This window comes from Monodelphis domestica, chromosome 5, assembly GCF_027887165.1.
Source record: "Monodelphis domestica isolate mMonDom1 chromosome 5, mMonDom1.pri, whole genome shotgun sequence".
NCBI lineage: Eukaryota > Metazoa > Chordata > Mammalia > Didelphimorphia > Didelphidae > Monodelphis > Monodelphis domestica.
The window spans coordinates 5,330,177-5,346,385 of record NC_077231.1 but is presented as its reverse complement, the minus strand read 5'-3'; the positions used below and the strand labels follow the sequence as shown (position 1 = coordinate 5,346,385).

Sequence of the window (16,209 nt, the reverse complement as noted above, 5' to 3'; positions counted from 1 at the left end):
CGGGGCTGCCGGCGCAACGGGGGAGACCAGACGCGATCCCGCAGCACGTCTCTCCCGCCAGCGGCCAGCTGTGTGCCCAGAAGGGCCCCGCCGTGTGCTGGGCCCCGCGGTAAGACCGAGGGCGCAAGGAAGAGCCGGTCTGTGCCCACAAGGGCTTCCAGGGAGCACGAAGAGCTCCGGAAATACTGGACAGAAACCAAGCCCAGAAGGGAAGGGGGGGCGGTCACAGGGGGAATCCGGAAGGTCTCCCTGGAGGAGGCGGCACGGGAGCTGACCTGTGAAGCACGCCAAGGTTCTGGGCGGCAGAGGTGAGGGGGAGGACGTTCTGGGCATGCAGATGGGACGGGGTGCGAGAGACGCGCACGAGGGGGCTGACATGACCGGGACGTGATGGGAGGTCCAGGCCAAAGAGAGGCACAACCAACGAGCCAGAGCGGGAGCAATGTGTGAGCAGCCTGGAAAGACAGACGGACGCATCTTGGCGAAGGGCTGACTCCAGAGAAAGGGCGGCGCCGACTGAGAGTGAGGGTGGCTCTGTGGGCAGAGCGCCTGAGCAGGGACAGGGAGCCGCGTCAGAGCAGGGACAGGGAGCCGCGTCAGAGCGCCCGAGCAGGGACAGGGAGCCGCGTCAGAGCGCCCGAGCAGGGACAGGGAGCCGCGTCAGAGCGCCCGAGCAGGGACAGGGAGCCGCGTCAGAGCGCCCGAGCAGGGACAGGGAGCCGCGTCAGAGCACCTGAGCAGGGACAGGGAGCCACGTCAGAGCGCCCGAGCAGGGACAGGGAGCCGCGTCAGAGCAGGGACAGGGAGCCGCGTCAGAGCAGGAGCGCCCGAGCAGGGACAGGGAGCCGCGTCAGAGCGCCCAAGCAGGGACAGGGAGCCGCGTCAGAGCAGGAGCGCCCGAGCAGGGACAGGGAGCCACGTCAGAGCGCCCGAGCAGGGACAGGGAGCCGCGTCAGAGCGCCCGAGCAGGGACAGGGAGCCGCGTCAGAGCACCTGAGCAGGGACAGGGAGCCACGTCAGAGCGCCCGAGCAGGGACAGGGAGCCGCGTCAGAGCAGGGACAGGGAGCCGCGTCAGAGCAGGGACAGGGAGCCGCGTCAGAGCAGGAGCGCCCGAGCAGGGACAGGGAGCCGCGTCAGAGCGCCCAAGCAGGGACAGGGAGCCGCGTCAGAGCAGGAGCGCCCAAGCAGGGACAGGGAGCCGCGTCAGAGCAGGAGCGCCCGAGCAGGGACAGGGAGCCGCGTCAGAGCGCCCAAGCAGGGACAGGGAGCCGCGTCAGAGCAGGAGCGCCCGAGCAGGGACAGGGAGCCACGTCAGAGCGCCCGAGCAGGGACAGGGAGCCGTGTCAGAGCGCCCAAGCAGGGACAGGGAGCCGCGTCAGAGCAGGAGCGCCCGAGCAGGGACAGGGAGCCGCGTCAGAGCGCCCGAGCAGGGACAGGGAGCCGTGTCAGAGCAGGAGCGCCCGAGCAGGGACAGGGAGCCGCGTCAGAGCGCCCAAGCAGGGACAGGGAGCCGCGTCAGAGCAGGAGCGCCCGAGCAGGGACAGGGAGCCACGTCAGAGCGCCCGAGCAGGGACAGGGAGCCGTGTCAGAGCGCCCAAGCAGGGACAGGGAGCCGCGTCAGAGCAGGAGCGCCCGAGCAGGGACAGGGAGCCGCGTCAGAGCGCCCGAGCAGGGACAGGGAGCCGTGTCAGAGCAGGAGCGCCCGAGCAGGGACAGGGAGCCGCGTCAGAGCAGGAGCGCCCGAGCAGGGACAGGGAGCCGCGTCAGAGCAGGAGCGCCCGAGCAGGGACAGGGAGCCGCATCAGAGCACCTGAGCAGGGACAGGGAGCCACGTCAGAGCGCCCGAGCAGGGACAGGGAGCCGCGTCAGAGCAGGGACAGGGAGCCGCGTCAGAGCAGGGACAGGGAGCCGCGTCAGAGCAGGAGCGCCCGAGCAGGGACAGGGAGCCGCGTCAGAGCGCCCAAGCAGGGACAGGGAGCCGCGTCAGAGCAGGAGCGCCCAAGCAGGGACAGGGAGCCGCGTCAGAGCAGGAGCGCCCGAGCAGGGACAGGGAGCCGCGTCAGAGCGCCCAAGCAGGGACAGGGAGCCGCGTCAGAGCAGGAGCGCCCGAGCAGGGACAGGGAGCCACGTCAGAGCGCCCGAGCAGGGACAGGGAGCCGTGTCAGAGCGCCCAAGCAGGGACAGGGAGCCGCGTCAGAGCAGGAGCGCCCGAGCAGGGACAGGGAGCCGCGTCAGAGCGCCCGAGCAGGGACAGGGAGCCGTGTCAGAGCGCCCGAACAGGGACAGGGAGCCACGTCAGAGCAGGAGAGCCCGAGCAGGGACAGGGAGCCAAATGCCTCCGATCTTGGGGAAAGAATCCTGGTTCAGGGTGAAGCCCTTACGAGCGGGGGGCTCCAGAGAGCCACTCCCACCTCCCAGGGCCTCCGTTTCCTCATCTCTTAACAGGGCTTCCCTTCTAGGTCTAGAATCTCGCGTGATCCGTGGTTTAGCCTACGGGAGGACGAGGGAGCCAATGTCTGAGCGCCCTGCAGAGGGGCCGGAGACCAGGAGAAGGACGGGGCAGCGCCCGCCGGACAAGAGGCCCGCCGGGGCCAGAGGCCCAGGGAAGACGCCTTTCAGAGGCCTTTTTCTCTAGACGGCCCGAGGACAGGAGCCCAGGGAGAAGGGCCCCTGCAGAGCATCGCCCAAAGGCAAGCCAGTCTTCCCCGGGCATCTTGAGGCCTCCTGCCCAGCCAGAAGACGGCCCGAGGTGGAGGCTTGGCAGCTCCGGCCCTCAGCTAGCCCATGTCCGGGCAGGCAGGACTCCCCCCAAGAGCAGTCAATAACCAAAGGAAACGGGGGTCGAAGCTGGCCGGGCATGGAGGCTGGCAAGCAGGATGGCGGCGAGCCCTCCAGGCCGGCCCTTCCGGCTCTGACTTCACACGGGCCCTCAGCCCAGACCCCAGGAGGGAGTAAAGGCGTCGGCCACGCGCCCCCGGCCTGGGTCTGGATGGAGCAGGAGCCAGAGAGGGTCCACGAGAGGACGAAGGGCGCCGGGAAGAAGAGCGGCGGGGCCGGGGCTGCCCAGGAACCGGAGCTTCCAGAGAGCCGCCGCCACAAGCCCGGCGGCTGGGGGGCCAGAAACGCCCCCAGGAAGTGGATCGTGAAAATCTCAGGGTCCCAAGAAGATGCTTCCTGGCAAAGCAAAGCCTGGAGACCCCCCGAGGGGCAAAGGCAAAGAGGGGAGAGAGAAGAGCGACTGGCAGGCCCCGTGGGCATCCCCTCCCCTCTAGCCAGCAGCTTCACCCCAATGACTCCATAAGTTCGCCCTCTGAGAGTCAGGGCGCTCTCCTGGCAAGAAGAAGAGGCCCCGGTCTGCATCGGCTGGCTCAGCTGTGCGGCCTTGGGGCCAGAAGATCCGAGTTCAGATCTTCCCGTTTACTAGCTGTAGGGAAGGCGGCACTCATCCTCGCGCTTGGTCTTCTGACTCTTTTGTCTTGCTTAGCTCTCCGGGAGGCAGGAAAAGGGGGGATGCGTTTGTCACGAAGGCAGCCGGGGGCATCGCTCCAACCCTGACGCCTCACAAAGCCGCGACGCTGGTGGGATCGAAAAAGAGCCCCGCTTAGCCGCCCGACGGCTGTGGGGGCACCTGCGCTACGTGAGCACACACCAAGGGGCCTCCGCAGGACAAAGGCAGGAAGGGCAGCTGGGATGGGTCTGGGACAGGCCGAGGACACAGCCAGGAGCCAGGCTGGAACAGACAACCGTCAAAGCGCCAAAGGCTCTGTTTTCGAGGTCTGGGGGCCATGGGGGGGCGCGGGGGGGGCCTCAAAGCTGGCTCTACGGCCCGAAGATGGCGGCTAACAGGACAGTATTCACTGGGGCCGCTCGTGAAAACAGAAGGCAAGAGACGGGCTGCCAATATTCTCGTGCAGAAGCAGGTTGGGTTCATGCACTGAGAGGAAAGCAAGAATGATGCTGCTCTGTGGAAGGTTGGCCCAAAGCACGAGAGCCCGCGCACCCCAAGAGCCAGACGAAGACCTCAGTTCAGACCCGCCCCAGCATCCTACCCAGCAGGCACTGATCAAGCCTCTGAGGCCGGAGCCAGAGCTTTCACTCTCAGGGACCCCAGTTTACGGATGAGGAAACTGAGGCAAACCAGGTCACATGACTTGCTCAGGGTCACACAGCTAGGAAGCATCTGAAGCAGGATTTGAACTCAGGAAGATGAGTTTTCCCCAATCCACGGAGCCATGGAGCTGCCCGAGCATCTGATAGGGGGAATCAAAGCCAGAAATGAAACAGGCCCTGCCTCGGGGAGCCTCCATTCTCCTGGGCAGAGGCCAAATGGACGAGGCCTCCCCTAGGACGGATGAGGTCTCCTGAGCCCTTCCCTTTGCCCATCATGCTCTGAGGCTTGTTCTCAGAACGTAACTGAGCCTCACGACCGCCCGGACCCTCTTCCACAGGGAGAAAACAAGTCAAGAAAAAGCTCGACTGGCCCAGCCACAAGGCCGGAGGATGGGAGGCTCAGACCCTTCCAGGGTCCTCCTAGGGTCCAACCCTCTCATTCATTTTATAGAGCGGGAAACCGAGGCCCGAGTAGAGGGCCGGGGCCGGGCCCGGGCTTCGGAGGGACCAGCCCTGCCCACAGCTCAAACTCTAAAGCGGGGCCCTCTTTTACTCCCCAAGCTGAAATGTGTCCAGGAAACGCGCAATCGTGAGGCTTCGACTGGTACTACAAGGGCCCGCAGAGGTTCGGCCTTCTTTATTTGCAGGGAGGGAAACTGAGGGAGACAAAGCGCTCTGCGGAGATGGCATTTGAACCCAGAGCCGTGGGGTTCTTTCTGTGTGCTGAGTGCTGGGAGGAGGGAAAGTCATAAAAACTGAGAATCTGACACCAGCCAGAGAAGACTTCAGAGGAGGGCCCGGGAGGCTTGGCTCTCCTGGGGAGGGGCCACGGCCTGGGCTGAGGCCGGGAGATAAAGGAGTCACAAGCTCCTCCAGGCCCCCGGCACAGAGATAAGACAGCCGGCAAGGAGGAGACCAAGTTATCGCTCTTTGCAGATGACATGATGGTCTACTTAAAGAATCCCAGAGATTCAACCAAAAAGCTAACTGAAATAATCATCAACTTTAGCAAAGTTGCAGGATACAAAATAAACCCACACAAGTCATCAGCACTTCTATATATCTCCAACACAGCTCAGCAGCAAGAACTAGAAAGAGAAATCCCATTCAAAATCACCTTAGACAAAATAAAATACCTAGGAATCTACCTCCCAAGACAAACACAGGAACTATATGAACACAACTACAAAACACTCGCCACACAACTAAAACTAGACTTGAACAAATGGAAAAACATTAACTGCTCATGGATAGGACGAGCCAATATAATAAAAATGACCATCCTACCCAAACTTATTTATCTATTTAGTGCCATACCCAATGAACTCCCAAAATATTTCTTTACTGATTTAGAAAAAACCATAACAAAGTTCATTTGGAAGAACAAAAGATCAAGGATATCCAGGGAAATAATGAAAAAAAACACATACGATGGGGGCCTTGCAGTCCCTGACCTAAAACTATATTACAAAGCAGCAGTCATCAAAACAATTTGGTACTGGCTAAGAAACAGAAAGGAAGATCAGTGGAATAGACTGGGGGAAAGCGACCTCAGCAAGACAGGATACGATAAACCCAAAGATCCCAGCTTTTGGGACAAAAATCCACTATTCGATAAAAACTGCTGGGAAAATTGGAAGACAGTGTGGGAGAGACTAGGAATAGATCAACACCTGACACCCTACACCAAGATAAATTCAAAATGGGTGAAAGACTTAAACATAAAGAAGGAAACCATAAGTAAATTGGGTAAACACAGAATAGTATACATGTCAGACCTTTGGGAGGGGAAAGGCTTTAAAACCAAGCAAGACAGAAAGAATCACAAAATGTAAAATAAATAATTTTGACTACATCAAACTAAAAAGCTTTTGTACAAACAAAACCAATGTAACTAAAATCAGAAGGAAAACAACAAATTGGGAAAAAATCTTCATAGAAACCTCTGACAAAGGTTTAATTACTCCTATTTATAAAGAGCTAAATCAATTGTACAAAAAATCAAGCCATTCTCCAATTGATAAATGGGCAAGGGACATGGATAGGCAGTTCTCAGATAAAGAAATCAAAACTATTAATAAGCACATGAAGAAGTGTTCCAAATCTCTTATAATCAGAGAGATGCAAATCAAAACAACTCTGAGGTATCACCTCACACCTAGCAGATTGGCTAACATGACAGCAAAGGAAAGTAATGAATGCTGGAGGAGATGTGGCAAAGTCGGACATTAATGCATTGCTGGTGGAGTTGTGAACTGATCCAGCCATTCTGGAGGGCAATTTGGAACTATGCCCAAAGGGCGACAAAAGAATATCTACCCTTTGACCCAGCCACAGCACTGCTGGGTCTGTACCCCAAAGAGATCATAAGGAAAAAGACATGTACAAGAACATTCATAGCTGCACTCTTTGTGGTGGCCCAAAACTGGAAAACGAGGGGATGCCCTTCCATTGGGGAATGACTGAACACACTGTGGTATGTGTTGGTGATGGAATACTATTGTGCTCAAAGGAATAATAAAGTGGAGAAGTTCCATGGAGACTGGAACAACCTCCAGGAAGTGATGCAGAGCGAGAGAAGCAGAACCAGGAGAACATTGTACACAGAGACTGACACACTGTGGTACAATCGAACGTAATGGACTTCTCCATTAGTGGCGGTGTAATGTCCCTGAACAATCTGCAGGGATCCAGGAGAAAAAAACACCATTCATAAGCAAAGGACAAACTATGGGAGTGGAAACACCGAGGAAAAGCAACTGCCTGAATACAGCGGTTGAGGGGACATGACAGAGGATAGACTTTAAATGAACACTCTAATGCAAATACTATCAACAAAGCAATGGGTTCAAATCAAGAAAACATCTAATGCCCAGTGGACTTACGCGTCGGCTATGGGGGGTGGGGGGGGGAGGAAAAGAAAATGATCTATGTCTTTAACGAATAATGCTTGGAAATGATCAAATAAAATATATTTATAAAAAAAAAAGAAAAAAAAGAGATAAGACAGCCACCGCCAGGGTGGCAGTAATTTTCCAGGCCTCCTGCAGGCACCCGGACAGAGCACTGAACCAAGGCCCCACCTAGAGCCTCAAACATTTACTAGTGGGGCGGCCTTGGACAAATCACTTCACCTCTGCTGTCCTCAATCTCCCCAATGGTAAAATGGAGATGAGAGCCACGAGTTCAAATCCAGCATCAGAGCCTGTGCATGGGACAGCAGTGCTGGACAGAGCCAGGAAAGGTCTGCCCTGGCCTGATATGTGGGAGAGGAGAAGGGAAGGAGAGAGTCGGTGAGCCCGTGCGGATTCCCTGCAGCCCTGGTCTTCCCAGCGTTCACACAGGACAGGTGGAGGCCAGAGGGCAGCCAGAGCCAGAATCCCCCAGGGCACCCCCCAATGGAAGCCCACGAGCCTGTGGGAAACCCCTTGGGCAGCCGGGAGCAGCTGCTGGTCCGGTGGGCCAAGGGGCACAAGGAGGGGCCGGGCCCCCTGCCTGGCAGATGTCTTTCCTTTTTTGCTGCCTTCTGTCTGGACCCATCCATGGAGTCCGGCCCGCTCCACAGAAGGAGGGGAGGCCAGCGGAGGCCGGGCCGCTCTACCAAACAAGAGGAGACCCAAGTTCCTTCTGATGGCCCCAAGGAAAGCCTAGAGGCGCCTCCCTCCTCTCTGGGCAGCCCCAGCCCCACAGCTGGCCTATCCACCTCTTTATTCTGACTTCAAACACTTACTAACTGGGGATCACAGGGTGGTTGTGAGAATCAAACGAGACCGTATTTGTAAGACTCACTTAGCCTGGCCCTTCCCCGAACCGAAGCTCAGCGAGGCCTATCTCCGATGAAAGTGGAGCGCCCTCGGTGAGAAGGACCCGGAATTTGGAAGGGGCCTCTGGGAAAACCAAAGGATTTCAGGGAAGTTGGAAAGACCAGCTCGGCTACTAACAGTCACGCGGCCAAAAAATGATCTCTGAGGATAAAAAGTGCCCTCCCCCAGGAGTCAGAGAGGAAATGGCCTTAGTGCCCGAGCTAAGGCAGATTCTTCTATGCCTCAGTTTCCTCTTTGGTCCAATGCGGGTTATAATCTCGCAGAGAGGACGTGAGAGGAGTCCAAGAACACCAGCAAAGGTGGAACTGAGGCCAACGCTGGCATGCTAGGCAAAGGGGGGCACGAAAAGCTTCCCCAGTAAGTTCCTCTCTGGAGCTCTGCAACAACAGGCGTGCACACGGGCAAAGACGAGACAAAAGTATCCCTGTTTGCTGACGACGACGACCCTAGAAAACCATATGGAATCAGCAAAGAAACAAAGAGAGACAACAGATACTTTCTAAAGTAACAGGATATGCAACAAGGAAAACCCCAGCGTTTCTTTGTAGCCGCAGCCAAATCCAGAAAAAGGCTAGAAGCAGACTAGGAAGGCAGTGCATCGAGTCAGATCTGGACAAGCCTTCCGTCGGGGGAGCCCACCGTGGGTCAGCCACGGGAGACAAAGAGGATTTCTCTGAGAAAGGGGGAAAGAGCAGCCGAGGATGTGACCAGAGCAGAAAGGACCAGTTCTGAGGAGGGAATCGAGCCATCGGCAAGGGTTGATTTCTCAAGAGACCCTCCTGTGCCAGGAGAGGAAATAGAAGCAATACACCCAGAGCCGTAAAAGCGTGGATAGGAAGAATCCGGGCGCATCCCTCGGTGGGTGAAGGGAGGACTGAGTGAGGGCCACGAGTGCCCGCCCGGAGGCTTCTCTCCTGGAAAAACATTCATCAGGGAGGCTTAAGCGGATTGGTGGAACGCTGGCCATAAAGACCGACCTAATGGGAAGAATAATCAAAGGAAGTTCCACTAAGCCCCACCAAGCAAAGCTGAAATCAAAGTCACTTCCTCTTCAGCCAGGAAGGAAAACAGAAGCGTTGTTTCCAAGCCCACCTCCCCGGGGCCGCTGGGGGAAGGGGCTCCCTTAGAAAGCCCACGCCTAGTCTGCCCTGCCACCGATGGAAGAGCGCCCAACGGCCCACCAAAGCGCCTGCCTTCAGGTTTACCCCAAATGACTCTAAACAAGGGGAAAAGGCCAAACCGCACGCGGCTCCCAGTTACGAAGTAAAATAAAAGCCCCCCAAATTGAGGAAGTGGAGACAGGATTGCTGATTTGGGGCTGGAAAGGCCCTTGGAGGCCAGGTAGTCCCGAGGACTCAATTGTAAAGAGCGAGACAGCAAGAATAAGCGAGAGAACAGAAAGAGAGGGGGAGGCTGCCCTCCTCCTTCGGCTTCCAAAAAAACAAGAATGATAGGAAGGGAAACCTCAGAATTCTCCCCCAAGCCTTACGGGGAGACCCCAGAGGCATCCTAGGAGACGTCCATTCTCAGACTGCCCAATGCCATGGTTAGCTTGACTTGACTCTGTATCTGTTACACGGGAGGATGTCTACCAGGGAGAAGGGATTGGGGGGGGGCGGGGGGCGCGCTAGTAAATCGTGATGCACGTGGAAAAAAGCATTCATCAAACTTTTTTTAATGTACAAAAGACAAAAAATGTAGGAGATACAAATGGAGGGATTTGGTAATAACCAGGGAGTCACCTGGTTAAAGATGATATAAATGTCTTTCTTTAAAAATGTTCAAAGGGTAGCTAGACAGCAACTCAGATCGGGGTTCAAATCTGACCTCGGATACTTTCCTGGCTGTGTGACTCTGGACACATCATTTAACCCTGTTTGTCTAACTCTTACCATTCTTCTATCTTTGAACATGCTTGGTGGTTCAGCAGATTGAGAGCCAGGCCCAGAGAGAGGAGGTCCTGGATTCAAATATAACCTCAGAAACTTCTTAGTCGTGACCCTGGGCAAGTCACCTAGCCCTCATTGCCCAGCCCTCACCACTCTTCTGCCTTGGAACCAATACATGATAGTGAGTCTAAAACAGACGATAAGGGATTAAGACTATATCCAAAGAGCAGTTCCTGGTTTCTCTTCTCCTGGGCATCCAGAAAGGTGTGGGTGAGATGATTCCATTTCTAGTGGAGTCATTCCTTGTTGCTGAAAAGCAACAGAGCCCCCGAGTGGCCCCTTCCCCCCGGCTTCCACTGGGGCTCAGGGCTTTTCCACTGCTCATTTCCTCCACAGAAGGGAGCGATTGTTCCAGCCGTGGTGGAACAATCAAGGGGACGGCGAAGGGAAGGGGTTGTTTGGAGAAGCTTAGGCTAAAGTCACCAAGCGCTTTCATCTCCAGGTAGATTAAGAGGATTCCCAGCCTCCCCCAGGGCTCACTGTTGTCTTCTGCCTTCTGGCCTACCAGCCCTTCTCCCAGCTACCCCCAAACTGCTGGGAAAACTTCTGGGGCCCCGGCAGGAGACCTTGAGATGTGGGGCCTCACACTTAATGACAGCTCTGGGGACAGACGGATGGATGGATGGAGGGATGGATGGATGGATGGATGGATGGATGGATGGATGGATGAAAGGAAGGATGGATAGATGGATGGAGGGATGGATGGATGGATGGATGGATGGATGGATGGATGAAAGGAAGGATGGATAGATGGATGGATAGATGGAGGGATGGATGGATGGATGGATGGATGGATGGATGGATGGATGGATGAAAGGAAGGATGGATGGATGAAAGGAAGGATGGATGGATGGATGGATGGAAGGAGGGATAGATGGATGGATGGATGGATGGATGGATGGATGGATGGAGGGAGGGATGGATGGATGAAAGGAAGGATGGATGGAAGGAGGGATAGATGGATGGATGGAGGGAGGGATGGATGGATGAAAGGAAGGATGGATGGATGAAAGGAAGGATGGATGGATGGATGGATGGATGGATGGATGAAAGGAAGGACAGATGGATGAATGCCTGAACGGGGATGGATTAAGAGCTGACTCTAAGCCAGGCATTTTATTACAAACTGGGGATACAAATACAAAAATGAGACTGATAGTCTATCTCTAATACACATTAGGAGTTGGAGGCAGGGAAGGGATTGGTTTGGGAAGTCACAGAGCCCACCTCCTACGAGAAGCCTTCCCCAATCGCTCTTAATCCCAGCAGCCTCCCTCAGTTAATTATCTCCTGTTTATTCTGTATATAGTTTCCCCTGAACATGCTGGTTTGTGCTGGTCTTCCCCAGTGGAAGGGCAGGGACTGTCTTTTGCCTAACACACAGTAGGTGCTTCATCAATGTTTACTGATTGGTGGGATTTGATCCCTGTTTCCAGAGCAGTAAGCAGAAGAAAGGGCCTTACTTGCATGGTGGCCCCCACATTTTTCCCCCAGCAGCCCATCCATTGTGGAGAGGGTGCTCACTCACTAGCCCAGAAGTCAGAGCCTTTGATACTGACTTTGGGTGACCCTAGGCAGTCATTTCACCTCTTGGGGGCCTCAGTTTCCGCATCCATAAAACAGGGATAATAATACTACTTATTCTGCAAAAATCTGTCTAAACTTGAAATGGCTACAGGAAGGTAAGTGGTGATGAGAGAGAGCAGGGGATGGACAAGGAGTGGGAAGGGTGCTGGATGAGGGGTCAGAAAGATTTGAGGTGGAATTCCACAGTTTTAAGCCTCAGTTTCCCCACCTTATAAGATGAGGATAAGGGCAGCTAGGTGGCATACTGGGTAGGTCAGAATCAAGTCAGAAGATCTAAGATCAAATCCAGCCTCAGACACTAGCTGTATGCCACACTAACCTGTTTCCCTCAGTTTTTCATCTGTAAAATGTGGAGAACAGCAGCTAGGTGGGATGGTGGACAAAGCACCAGGCCTAGAATCAGAAAGATCCAGCCAAGCCTGGCCTCAGATACTTCTTAGCTGGGTAAAATTGGGGAAGTCACTGTTTCCCTCAGTTTCCTCATCTGTAAAATGAACCAGAGAAGGAAATGACCAACCACTTCAGTACCTCAACAAGAGAACCCCAAATGGAGCCACCAAGAGTTGGGCGTGACTGAAAATGACTGAACCACCACATGGGGATAAGAAGAGCTCACAGGCAGGACTGTTGGAAGAAGGCAGTGAGACAAGCTCCTTGGCAAGTCTTAATGTGCACCTCCACGCACAGAGGAGGTATCAGACACATTCAGACGGGTTATTTCATTGTTGCGCAGAGTTCCTGGGAAAGAAACTCCTTCTGCCAAAGATCTGTACAACTTGGGCTCTGAGGAGGGGCCCGAGGGGAAAGGAGGGTCAAATGTCCTGCCCATGGGGCCACAGCTGGCAGAGACCAGACTTGAACCCACCTCATGAAAGTCAGTAGAGCACGGTGGGAAAATCACTGGCCTAGGAATCAGAAGACCCAGCTGGGCCACTTCTACTTCTGAGTTTGCTCTCTGTAAGAGCTTGGGTAAATCAGCTCACTCTCGGCCTCAGTTTCCCTATCTGTACAATGAAGGGGGGGCACTAGATGACCCCTGTGTTCGGGTTCTACACACCCAAGTCTTTCTTGACCCTAAAGCCATCCTGTACTCACTGTCCAACAAAGAAATGTCAGCTACAGAAATACACCCTGAAGTGGGCGGCTGTCATCTGATCCCAGGCACACACTGCCCTTGGGCGGTCACCCTGCACAGACCGAACAGAGGAGCCTCCAAAGGAGGCACGGAGAAGCAGGCCCGCTTTGAAATGTATTCTGCTGAGATTACAGAGGTGACTGCATCTACGTCTGCACTAGAAGAGATGCCAAACGGAGCTGTAAGAAAATGCAAGCCGGCTCAAAGACATCCACAGTGCTCCGTCTATTCCTCCTGTTCTAGTTATGGGAAGTTTCATTTTTTATACTTATCGTGTACAGAAGAAAAATATACATGCATGTAGGTGTAAAAAGGGAAGGAGGGAGGGAGGGAGGGAGGGAGGGAGGGAAAAAGGAAGGAAGGAAGGAAGGAAGGAAGGAAGGAAGGAAGGAAGGAAGGAAGGAAGGAAGGAAGGAAGGAAGGAAGGAAGGAAGGAAGGAAGGAAGGAAGGAAGGAAGGAAGGAAGGAAGGAAGGAAGGAAGGAAGGAAGGAAGGAAGGAAGGAAGGAAGGAAGGAAGGAAGGAAGGAAGGAAGGAAGGAAGGAAGGAAGGAAGGAAGGACCAGACAGACAGACAGACAGATAGAGAGATAGAGAGATAATCATGTTCCTGGATTTAGTCATTTTCCAGGCATTAACTGTTTCTCAGAGACTTTTCACGAAAATATATTTATACAAATATAAATGTGTGTGAGAGCAAAGTCTCCAAGAAACAGGCAATGTCCATGGACTGCTTATGATGATCTCTGGCTGAGCTGTAAGAAAGGACAAATAAAAAGAATTGAGAGAAGCCTGGGAAGACCTTCACGAACAGATGCAAAGTTGAGTCTGTAGAATCAAGAAATGCTACCCACAACGACTAGAGCAATGTAAGTGGAAAGAAAGACAGTCACAAAAGAATATCCTGGTGACTGCAGCCACGTGAATGGAAAGAACAATCATTTCAGCTAAACACTGAGAAGTCCTAATGGCGGAGCTTGGCCCCCGGCCCCCCAGGAGGAAGGCTGAAGAGGCCTCCCTCCCGGCACTGCAGCCACGCAGGACTCGCGGGTGGGACGCCGGAGATGTCAGGTTTTTTCACCATGTTGGTTAGTTTTGCTGAAACCTTTCTCCCTCTTTCTCATTCCTGATTCTAAGGGAAGGTGTTCTGGGAGGGAGATATCCAGAGGGCCGTAATAAGAAAAAATAATACAACTTATTTTAAGGAATCTTTCCAAGGCTTCGGGAGCTATTCCTTTCCACGCTTCCCAATGGTCTCCTCTTGTCGCGGTTCCCTTTTCTAAAACGAGGGTGCCACATGATGGAAAAATGTTTAAGTCAGGCATGGGGTGATTCACAGTCCCACAGCCCTTCCTGTTCCCCAGTCAATCAGCCCCAAAGCTCTTCGAGCTCCTTTCTTGTGGCTTCTGACATTCCTGCTCAAGGAAACCAGCATCACTCTTGGCTCAAACCCTTCCTCGACATCAGATTTGGGCGAATGGCCAGCAGCCGGCTCATGGATTCCTTCCTTCTGGAGGAGGACTGTCTCCCCCCCACCCCCCCGGCCGTCCCGCTTCCCTCTCAGCATCCTCCCCATGCCATCCTCTCTCCTGGAGTTCTCACTAACTCTTCACCAGGAGGATGGCAGCACTGTGGGCAGGGACCAAAGACCCCCCTCCAACAGCGTCCGCCCGTGAGGAGGCCAGGCCGGAAGGGACTGTCCCCACAAGGTGTCCCACCCCACCGGGCATCACTGATGAGGGAGGCGCCCTAAGGAAGTTGAGCACAGGAGAAAAGGGCCCCCACAGGGCCAGCATGTGGAGGGCAGATTTTGTCTGTCGCGGCCAAGGAATGGACACCAGGGGGGCGACCATCCCCAACAGGGAGGTGACAAAATGTGATTGTCCCAGAAAAAGTAATGGCAGGCGCAGACTCGGAGAACGAGCATTTATGCAAAGCTCACCACAACCTTTGAAGGCGGGCACTATTTTTATTCCCATTTTACAGATAGGGAAACTGAGGCACTGCTGGGCAGCATTTTCCTGACTCCCAGCCCTACGCTCTCTCTTCCACTGCCTGCCTGGCTACCTGGATTTCAGAACATTTGTAGGAACCAAGCAGAACTGGGAGACCACTGACCCAAGGCCACAGTCTGACCGATGTCCTGAGGAAGTAATCCCTTCCAAGGTGAAGCCACACAAAACTTGGACTCTTCTCTGAGAATTCAGATCCAGCCACTCCATTTCCCACCTCCATGCCTTTGTCCCCGCAGTATCCCCTGCCTTGAATGCTCTTCCTCCTCACAGCAAGAACAGTTTAAATTCCACATGAGGCAGAAGGCCTTTCCAGGTCCTCCAGGGCCTCTAAGGTTATCTTCTGTGCCAGCTGCTTCCTGAGGTTCAGCCCACCTGTGGCCCCCGGCCTGGCCTGGCACACAGGTAGGAGCTAAAAGGCGCAGGGCCTGGCTCCTTGGGCGCCAGGAGCAGGTCTGTGGGGGAGGGATGAAGACAAGTCAAAGGGAGACCTTGGGGTCACCGTGGGTTCCAGCAGGTTCCAGGGGAGGTGGCCAGCAGAGACCCCCATAACTAACAAGCTCTCTCGGGAGCCCTGACTGATGGGGGGACCCAAGGCACCCACCAGGCCCCCCTTGCCTCTCCCTCAAAGCCTCCATTGTCCTGGACCTCTGGGCCAGGGGGGTCACCCACAAATGGGGTCAGGGCGCAAGAGCCGGGGAGGGGGATCCTCAGTCCCCCGTCCGGCATCGCGGGTGAGGGAGCCGAGTCTTTGCACACAGTAGGTGCTTAAGGGCCCCAGGGAGCGGGCTCGGGCTCCCCAAGGCCTCCCTCCCCGGGGGCGGCCCACAGCTGTTGGAATGGAGTCGGGTCAGTGTCTCCGGCCCCACCCCCTGCCCCTAGCACGGGAAAGGCTTTTCTCTGGGGGGGAGGGGAGAGGGAAAGAGAAGGACGTGGGGGAGGAAGGAAAACAAAGAGGAGATGCGAGGGGAGAGGTGGGAGGAAGAGGAAGCAGGAGGGGGGCTGCAGAAAGGGGGAGGGGGGAAGATGGGGCGGGAGAGGAAGCGGGGTCTCGGGCGCCCCTCCCCCGGCTGGGCTGAGGCGCTGGGGCCAGGCTCAGGGCGGAGGACCCTTCCTCACTCACTCACCCTCCTTGGATCTCTTCTTCCGGCCCAGAGTACCCCCAAGCTTGCCCAGGAACGACTCGTCCTTCTTGGCCCGGGGCGGCCGGAGCGGGGGTCCCGGGGAGCGGAGCGGGGCTGGGGGCAGCGCTGACATGGGGTCGGCTGGGGCGACGGGGATTCCGGCGGGGCAAGGTACGCGCGGCTGCCGGGTGCTGGAGCGCGTGTGCAGAAGCCAAGGGGCAGCCGGGCCAGGGGAGCTCTAGCGGAGCTCGGCCCCTCCCCTGTCCCGCCCAGGCCCCGCCCCAGGCCCCGCCTTCTCCGGCCCGGCCGGCCCGCGGGCGGTCCTGACCTTGACCTTGGCCGCGGGGCGCCGCCCCCGTCCCTACAGAGGCCAGCTGGGCGTATGGGCGTGGCCCAAAGCACCCCCCCCCGCCCCCGCCCCCGCGGCTGGACTCTGGGACCCCGCCGAGCACCCCCACTCTACCAAAGC

The 16,209-nt window shown here is 55.8% G+C and overlaps 1 protein-coding gene across 1 annotated transcript in view; it reads right to left on the bottom strand.

The window, feature by feature from the left end:
- Positions 1-15,997, bottom strand: part of PARVB (parvin beta) — a 77,717-nt gene extending 61,720 nt beyond the window's left edge. The window contains exon 1 of the mRNA XM_001362354.4: positions 15,744-15,997. Within this exon, the coding sequence (XP_001362391.1) occupies positions 15,744-15,873 (130 nt within the window). The 5' untranslated portion in view covers positions 15,874-15,997. The remainder of the gene's footprint in view (positions 1-15,743) is intronic.
- Positions 15,998-16,209: the final 212 nt, after the last annotated feature.